The sequence below is a fragment of the Sapajus apella genome, unplaced genomic scaffold, assembly GCF_009761245.1.
Source record: "Sapajus apella isolate SASKATOON/1434 unplaced genomic scaffold, GSC_monkey_1.0 scaffold2592, whole genome shotgun sequence".
NCBI classification, from domain to species: Eukaryota; Metazoa; Chordata; class Mammalia; order Primates; family Cebidae; genus Sapajus; species Sapajus apella.
The window spans coordinates 1-9,276 of record NW_022439518.1 but is presented as its reverse complement, the minus strand read 5'-3'; the positions used below and the strand labels follow the sequence as shown (position 1 = coordinate 9,276).

At 42.7% G+C, this 9,276-nt stretch overlaps 1 protein-coding gene across 1 annotated transcript; it reads right to left on the bottom strand.

Annotated features, from left to right (window-relative positions):
* Positions 1-3,597: 3,597 nt before the first annotated feature.
* On the bottom strand, positions 3,598-8,957 carry SAGE1 (sarcoma antigen 1; the record flags this gene model as incomplete). The annotated part of the gene is given in 12 exon segments (XM_032273279.1): positions 3,598-3,819; positions 3,822-3,865; positions 4,251-4,344; positions 4,712-5,086; positions 5,332-5,472; positions 5,721-5,861; positions 6,484-6,624; positions 6,874-7,014; positions 7,264-7,404; positions 8,087-8,179; positions 8,426-8,566; positions 8,817-8,957. Coding segments are annotated over 12 exon segments (1,646 nt in total), but the record flags the coding sequence as incomplete, so codon positions are not given.
* Between the last annotated feature and the right edge of the window lie 319 nt (positions 8,958-9,276).

Genomic DNA, 9,276 nt, shown 5'->3' with positions numbered 1-9,276 from the left:
ATGAACCTGGAAACCATCATTCTCAGCAAACTGACAGAAGAGCAGAAGATCAAACACCGCATGTTCTCACTCATAGGCGGGTGTTGAAAAATGAGAACACATGGACACAGGGAGGGGAGCACTACGCACTGGGGTCAGTTGGGGGGAAATAGGGGAGCGACGGTAGGGGGTGGGGAGCTGGGGAGAGATAGAAAGGGGAGAAATGCCAGATGTAAGTGATGAGGAGGAAGGCAGCAAATCACACTGCCACGTGTGTACCTATGCAACAATTTTGCATGTTCTTCACATGTACCCCAAAACCTAAAATGTAATAAAATAAATAAATGGGAAAAAAAAAACAAACCAAAACTCCCCAGCCCTGGCTTACTTACTGTTCTTTCTTTACAAGGCACTGACAGTACCTGTGTTAGTTTTCTACTGCCCCATGACCAATCACTGCAAACTGAGAGGCCTAAAACAACACATGTGTATTATCCACAGTTCTGCAAGTCAAGACCAGGAAGGCTCAACCGGCCTCTCTGCTGAGTGTCTCCCAAGGCCAACTCAAAATGGGCCAGCTGGGTGCTAATGTGGAGACTGTGGAATAATCCACTTCTGAGCTTATTCAGGCTATTGCTCATTTAGATCTAGTTGCTTAAGGTGGTAGGAGTGTGGTTCCTATTTTTTGGCTGGCTGTCATCCAGGGACTGCTCTAAATGCCTAGAGTCACCCTACACCTTCTCGGGAGCACTGCTTTATCCTCAAAGAGGGCCTGCTGTGTCACATCCTTCTTGTGCTTTGACTCTCTTAGCTCTTCTTCTGCTCCTGGGTGAGGAAAATGCTCTGCTTTTCGAGGATTCCCCTGCCAGGTCTGGCCCACCCACACCGCATTCGTGTCTCATGGTTAAGTGACTTGAGACCTTGATTCTCCTGCAAAATCCCACCATAGCAGTATTAGGATTAGTGACTGAGTATACAGGAGATGGGAATCTGGGGAATCAGACTACAGCTGTCTCAGTCAGCTCCAGTTGCTATCACAGAATGCCACAGACTGGGTAGCTTCATCACCAGGCATTTCTTTCTCAGGGTTCTGGAGGCCAGAAGTCCAAGATCAGGGTGCCAGCATGCTCAAATTCTGGTGAGGGTCCTCTTCCTGGCTTGCAGTCAGCCACCTTGCTATATCCTCACATGTTGAGGAGGCATGGAAGAAAAAATTCTCTTTTCTCTAATCATAAGGGCATGAATCTCATCATAGGGACTCAACCATCATGACCACATCAAAACCTAATTACCTCCCAGTCTACCTCCAAATGTCATCCCATTGGGATTTAGGGTTTCATTGTATGAATTCTCAGAGGTCACACATATTCAGTCCATTCATAATGCCTGCCTACCACAGAAGCCAGAAGTGGACAGCAGCATTATGACAGGACCAACTGGGATAGCCCTGAAGGTCAGTGGTGAAGGGAAACTTTCCAAGAGGGAAGAGCTTTCAGCAGTGCTCCTGTGTGGCAGAGAGATGCCCAGACCTATAAGTATGTATCCTTGTATATGCTGTGTCTCATTTGTTGGGTGTATGATCAGGAACCTTGTGGACACACAATTGAAAATTTGTGACAAGGAGGTCTGGGGAAAAATATGTGGCAAAACTAGCCCAAATGGACATACAATGTGAAGATATTTGGGTCTCAGGAGAGTTCTTAGCAAAGGGTAACCTCAGCAGAGCAGAAGTTTAATAATCTGGATAAGGTACCTATTATCTAGATATTAATCAGTCTCTCTCCCCAACACTTGTGTCATAGCGTCATGAGCTCACAAAGTGGCCAAGGTGACAGGGATAGAGATTATGCTTCAGAAGCACCGACTTCCACTCACCAAGGCCAACCTGGCTACAGTTGATAGAGACATGAGACAGCCAAGGGTCCCTGGCGAAACCCCACTTTCAAGCCTAAAACGGCCTGAAGGTTGAAAAACCAGACTGCTGGTCCTGAATGAAACCCATGACCCAGAAGAATTGTCACTATTTACTTGCCCTTTCCCAACTGATTCTTTCTCAGTAATGCTGACGGGTACCCGGAGGGGGGGGCAGAGCCATGGGAATGTTGTGCCTTGTGCAGGGGTGGCAATGGGGAGACTGGTCTCTTCAGTTCCTGTGTGGTGGCACAGAAACAATCTGGGAGGTGGGGGCCTGTTAGCAGGATTCCCTCTCACTTTGCTGAGAGTTCTTTCCTTCCTAATTTTCTTTTTCCACCAATACATTCCCCTCCTCACCCTTCAATGTGTCTGCGAACCTAATGTTTCCTGGTCACGTGACAAGAATTCGGTTTCAGCTGAACTAAGGAACAAAATTCTGTAACATAGTCATTGCTGAGTGTACAATCTGCCAGAAACAGAGAGCAACACTGAGTCTCTTATATGGCACCTGTCTCCAGGGTGATCAGCTAGCTACCAGATGGCAGGTGGTTACATTGGACCACTTCCACTATGGAAGGGACAGGGCTGTGTTCTTACTCAAATAGACACTTATACTGACAATGGATCTTCGTTTCCACCCACAGTAATTTCAGAAAATCAACATCTGTGCAGTCAGAAAAAATGCCTTATTTACCACCATGGTATTCCACACAAGGCACTCACAGATAATGAAGTGTAGCGATGGGCCCATGCTCATGGGAATCCACTGGTCTGAATATTTATATTCCCTTATCCTCCAACAGATTTTTTTTAGAGGTGGTACTGTCTTACCCACATTGGCCTTGGACTCCAAATCAGGCTCCTGAGCTGTCCCACATTATCTTAAGGTGACTGGATCAACAGAACTGCGCAATGGACTTGTGGAACTCAGTTATAGTGCTAGCTAGGTGGCAATGTCTTGCAGATCTGAGCAATCACTTAGGAAGCAGTGTTTGCTGTATATCTGCATCCAGCATAGTTTCTTTCTTTCCCATAGTCAGGATTCATGGGTCCTAGATTCCAGGGGTATAACTGGGGGTGTCTCTACTCACTCTATACTCCAGTGACCCACTAGCAAAAACGTTTCCTATTCTCCTGACTTTAGGCTCTGCTGAAATAGAAGTCTTATTTCCAAAGGAAGAAACACTTTCGCCAAGGGACACAGCAGTGATTCCACTGAAAAAAAGATTCATACTGTCAGCTGGCCATTTTGGTCTCTTCATCACTTTCCATCTAGAGGCAAAGGAGGGGGTCATCTACTGGCTTGGGATGATGAACCTGACGATCAAAGGGGGATTAATTGCACTAAACCAGGGGCTAAAAAGGAGTATGTTTGCTGTGTCTAGAGAGCTTCTTAGTCCTCCCATGTTTTCTGATTACACTTAATGGAAAATCACAGCAACCCAGTCCAGGCAGATATCGAATGGTCCTTCAGACTGTTCAGTAATGAAGGTTTGAGTCATCCTGCCAGGCCAAGCATGATGACCAGATGACATGCTATCTCAGGGCAAAGGGAATGAGAAATGGGTAGTGAATGAAGGCAGTTATAAATACCAGCTACAACAATGTAGAAACCATGACCATAATACTAAATACATTGGTGATTTATCAACTCATATCCCTCCTCAGGTAGAAGAACAAACCAACCAACAAACTACAAAAGTCTAGCTTTTACTAACAGAAATTTACTAAATTTCAAAAGCTCCATCTTTTTTTTTTCTTAGCTTCAGGAAGGGAATTTTCTTCACTTCAAAATTACAGGGAGCTTCAGCAATGACCTACTCCATTTTACAGCATATGTCCTTGTTTCTCCTTGGTCTTTGCATTAACACAATTATTTTTTTCTCATGTGCTTAATTTTACTGAGATGGCAGTGGGAATCTATTGTTTAAGCACCTTCTCAAGTTGCTGAATTAAGGCAAAATTTTTAAACCTGAAATTAAAGAGATATTCCATTAACCAGAGGATACCCACAGCATCTGTGATATGTAAGAGGTAGTAGTGGATACAAAACAGACTTTACAATCGACATGCAGATAGAAAATGCATCCTCATGGAAAAATACAAACTAGAAAAAGACCAAGTGAGTCAATTAAGGGCCCACACCCACTCCCAGGTTATGATAAATTTGGAAGGCTCCATGGCATTGGAAAAAAAGTGTTAGAATAAGATAATATCAACCTAAATGCTTGGGGAAATAGCATGAACTATGACTGAGGGCCAGGGATTAGGAAGAACAAGGCATGATTTGTTCCTGCTCCTGTCCCAAACTGTACACAAGTGCTTAAAACAATAGAAGAGTTCCTTTTGGCAGCCACCTTGCTGCTTCCTTAATGGTAAATTTAACAAATTGTTTCTTGACATCCATAGATCCTTGTACTTCTTGAAGCAAAATGAAAATTCTTTCATAATCTGAAGATATTTTAAAAATTAGTATTTCTAAAATTATGAAAATGAAATATACTTCAATCTTATTGCATCCACTACCACAGTATACATTTTTTATGGGCTACAATGTTACATAGTGTTTGTGTTTTGAATGCTTAAATCACATCTGTATATTACTAAGGAAACTATTGTGAACGCTAACAAAAAAAAAAAAAAACCACGTAAGCAAATGTATTTGAAATTTTCAGTGAAATTAAATAGAAGCCACGCTAAATTATAGACAGATCAATTTAGCCAAACAATGAGCTCAAGAGGCAGCATAATTGTGTTCTAAATCATAGAATGAGAGTCTTCTCCGGCTTTCATTGATAGACATTCTTGCACTGCTTACCTCGCCCAAACCTTTGAATTTCTTTCATTAATTGATGTTTTATATCATCATTAAATTTCTTTGCCATGTCAGGAGATATTTGTGATGTATTTGGCACAGTTTCCACTGAAGACATTGCTGTGACTGGTGAGTCACCTGCAGAGACACTGTTGTTTTGGGTTCCTACCACAAATTCGTTACTATCAGGTTTGTAAAGCAGCTCATCTTTGCTGAGACTAGTGAAGTTATAAGAGAAAGAATCCAATGGGTTGGGTGGCATACGATCTCCTGTCAAATTTATAAGCCCTGGTGGAGCAGAATCTGACAGGAAGCCATCAGGTGGGGTCTGACCATTTTCTATCTCCTCCTTCTGGATATCGTGAATGACAGTAGCATCTGGAATTCAAATGGAAAAACTGAGCTGCGAGGTAAGTGCATTATGTCACTCCCACAGGTATATCCCTCTGATGCTCAGTTTCGAAGAAGTTATGTCAGAAAGCAAGGATATACAAGGTGGCGATACCAGACCCCTCAGACTGAGCTCAAAAATGACAATACAGCAAAACCACCTGCTTCCCTGCCGGACATTATGCATGCATACGGAAACCAAGTAGGACAGTACAACCAATAGACAAACATACACAGATCCCTGGTACTCCTGGATGAAGGACCAGCTCCTGACAGATTACTACGCCCTGGTGGAACTGCTGATGAGGAGTTATCAGGTGCTTGTTGGCCACTATTCATCTTCTTCTCATGGACGTTGTCAGAGGTGGTGGCATCTGGAAAAAAAAATGAAGAGGTCGAGCTGTGAGGTCAGTGCATAATGACAACTCCACAGGTATAGCCCACTGATGCTCAGTTTCTAGAAAATTATCCCATAAAGCATGAGGATATACCAGGTGGCAACCAGAGAACCCTGAAATTGAGGCAAGAAAAGATAATACTGCAAAACCACCTTCTTCCCTTGATGACACTATGCCCGCATATGGAAATCAGGTGGGACAGTGTAATTTATAAGGAAACATACACAGATCCCTGGTACTCATGGCTGGAATGCTAGCCCCTGTCATATTAATAAGTCCTGATGGAAGAGTTGACAAGAAGTTTTGAGTTGCTGGTTGGCCGTTTTTTATCTTCTTTTCATGGACATTGTGAGTGATGGAAGCATCTGGAAATCAAGTGAGGAGGAGGAGGTGTGAGGCAAGGGCATATGTCAACCCCCAGGCATATTCCACTGAGGCTAAGTTTCAAGGCAATTATACCATAAAGCAGGAGATGATGTGCCAGGTGACGATCTGAAAACCCTCAAATTGAGCTAATGAAAGATAATACAACAAAATCACCTTCTTCCCTTTATGACACTATGCATTCATATGGAAACCAAGTAGGACAGTACAACTAGTAAACAGATCTCTCATAGTCATGGCTGTAATACCAGCTCCTGCCAAATTATTAAGCCCTGGTGTAACAGTGGGCAGGAAGTTATCGGGTGCTAGTTGGCTGTTTTATCTTCTTTTCACCGACATCGTGAGTGATGGTAGCATGTGGAAACCAAATGAAGAGGTTGAGTTGTGAGGAAAATACATTATGTCAACCCTGCAGGTATATTCCCCTGATGCTCAGTTTCTAGGAAATCATTGCACAAAGCAGGAGGACATGACAGGTGGTGTTCTGAAAACCCTAAATTCAGGGTACAAAAGATAATACAACAAAATTGCCTCCTCCCTTTCATGACACCATGCATGCATATGGAAACCAAGAAGGACAATCCAACTTATAAGTTAACATACACAGATCATTGGTACTCATGGTTGGAATACCAGCTTTTGCCATGTTAATAAGCCCTGGTGGAACAGCTGACAAGATGTTATCAGGTGCTTGTTGGCCATTTTCCATCTTCTCTTCATGGACATTATGAGTGACAGCAGCATCTGGAAACCGAAAGAAGACGTCAAGCTGTGAGGTCAGTGCATTACACCAACCCTGCGGGTATATCCCTCTGATGCTCAGTTTTTAGGACATTATCTCATTAAGCAGAAGGATATACCAGGTGGCGATCTGACACCTCCCAAAATGAGCTCACAAAAGATAATACAATAAAACGACCTTGTTTGATGTATGACCCTGCATGAATATGGAAACCAAGTAGGAAACCAAGTAGAAACAACTAGGAAACATACACTGAGCCCTGGTACTCATGAGTGGAATACCAGCTCCTGATACATTAATAAGCCCTGGTGTAATGGATGACAAGAAGTTATCAGGTGCTCTTTGACCATTGTTCATCTTCTCTCCGTGGACATTGTGAGTGACTGCAGCATCTGGAAACCAAATGAAGAGGTTGAGCTGTAAGGTAAGTGTATTATGGTAACCCTACAGGTATATCCCTCTGATGCTCAGTTTCTAGGAAAATATTTCATGCAACAGGAGAGGATATGCTGGGTGGCGATCTGAGAACACTCAAATTGAGCTCACGAAAGAAGGTACAACTGAACAACCTTCTTCCCTTGATGACACTATGTATACATATGAAAACCAAGTGAAACAATCCAACTTATAAACAAACATACACAGATCCTTGGTACTCATGGCTGGAATACCAGCTGCTGCCATGTTAATACGCCCTGGTGGAAAAGTTAACAAGATGTTACTAAATTGCAGTTGGGCGTTTTCCATCCTCTCATCACAGATGTTGTGAGTCGTGGTAGCATCTGGAAACAAAATGATGAGGTCAAGCTGTGAAATAAATGCCTTATTTAAACCCACAGGTATACTCCTATGATGCAGAGCTTCTAATAAATTATTGCATGGAGCAGGAGGACATGATGGCAGTGTTCTCAGACCCCTCAAATTGCACTTAAGGAAGATAATACAACAAAACCACTTTCTCCCCTTTACGACACTATGAGCACATATGGAAACCAAGTAGGAAAATCCAACTAATAAGAGAAGATACACAGATGTATGGTACTCATGGCCAGAAGACCAGCTCCGGCCATATTAATAAGCCCTGAAGGAACATTTGGCTAGACGTTATGCGGTTGTGGATTCGCCATTTTCCATCCTCTCCTCATGGACATTGTGGTTGACTATAGCATCTGAAAACCAAATGAAGGGGTTGAGCTGTGAGGTAAATGCATTACATCAACCCCACAGGTATATCCCTCTGATGCTGAGTTTCTAGGAAATTATCAGAGAGCAGGGGTGGATATGCCAAGTTGCCATCTGATACCCTTCAAATTGAGGCTAGGAAAGTATATACAACAAAATTAACTTCTACCATTCATGAAACTATGTCTGCTTAGGGAAAACAAGTAGGACAGTACAACTAATAAGCAGACATACACAGATCTGTGGTCCTAGTAAATGAAAGTCCAGCTGCTGCCATATTACCAAGCCCTGGTGGAGCAGTTGACAAGACATTATCAGGTGCTGGTTGGCCGTTATTTATCTTCTCTTCATGGACGTTCTGTGTCACTGCACCAACTGGAAACCAAATGAAGGGATTGAGCTGCGAGTTACATGCATTACGTCAACTGCACAGGCATACCCCTCTGATGCTCAGTATCTAGGAAATTATCTCAAAAAGAAAAAGCACATACCAGGTAGCAATCTGAAAACCCTAAAATTGAGGCCAGAAAAGATAGTACAACAACACTACATTCTTCCCTCATGAAACTATGCATGCATATAGAAACCAAGGAAGACCATACACCAAGTGAACAAACATACAGTGATTCCTGGTACTCAGGGACGAAACACCAGCTGCTGCCATATTAATACGTGCTGGGGGAATAGTTGAGAAGACATTATTGTGTGCTGCTTCGGCATTTTTAATCTTCTCCTCATGGACATTGTGAGTGATGGTAGCATCTGGAAATGAATGGAAGACATTCAGTTTTGAGTTAAGTGCATTATGCCAACCCCACAGGTATATCCTTCTGATGCTCAGTTTCTAGAAAATTATTTCATAAAGCCAGAGAGGATATGCCAGATGGCCAACTGAGAACACTCAAACGCAGCTCATGAAAGACAATAAAGCAAAATCAACTTCTCCCATTCAGGACAATAGGCATGTCTATGAAAACCAAGTAGGATAGTATACATGAATAAGTAAACATACAATGATCCCTGGTACTCATGGCTGGAAGACCAGCGGTTGCCAAATAAGTAAGTCCTCGGAGAACAGTTGAAAAGATGTTATCAGGTGTTGGTTGGTTATTTTCCATCGTCTCTTTGCGGACATCTTGAGTAACAGTAGCATCTGAAAACCAAATGTAGAGGTTGAGGTGTGAGGTAAGTGCATTATGTAAACCCCACAGGTATATTGCTCTGATGCTCAGTTTCTAGATAATCTTTCAAGAAAGCAGGGATGCACATGCCAAGGGGAGATCTGATACCCCTCAAATTGAGGCTAGCAAGGTATATACAACAAAATTACCTTCTATCTATCATGAAATAATGCCTGCTTAGGGACACCAAGTATGGCAGTACAACAAATAAGTAGACATACACAGATCTCTGGTCCTTGTGGATGAAATTCCAGCTGCTACCATATTACCAAGACCTGGTGGAGCAGTTGA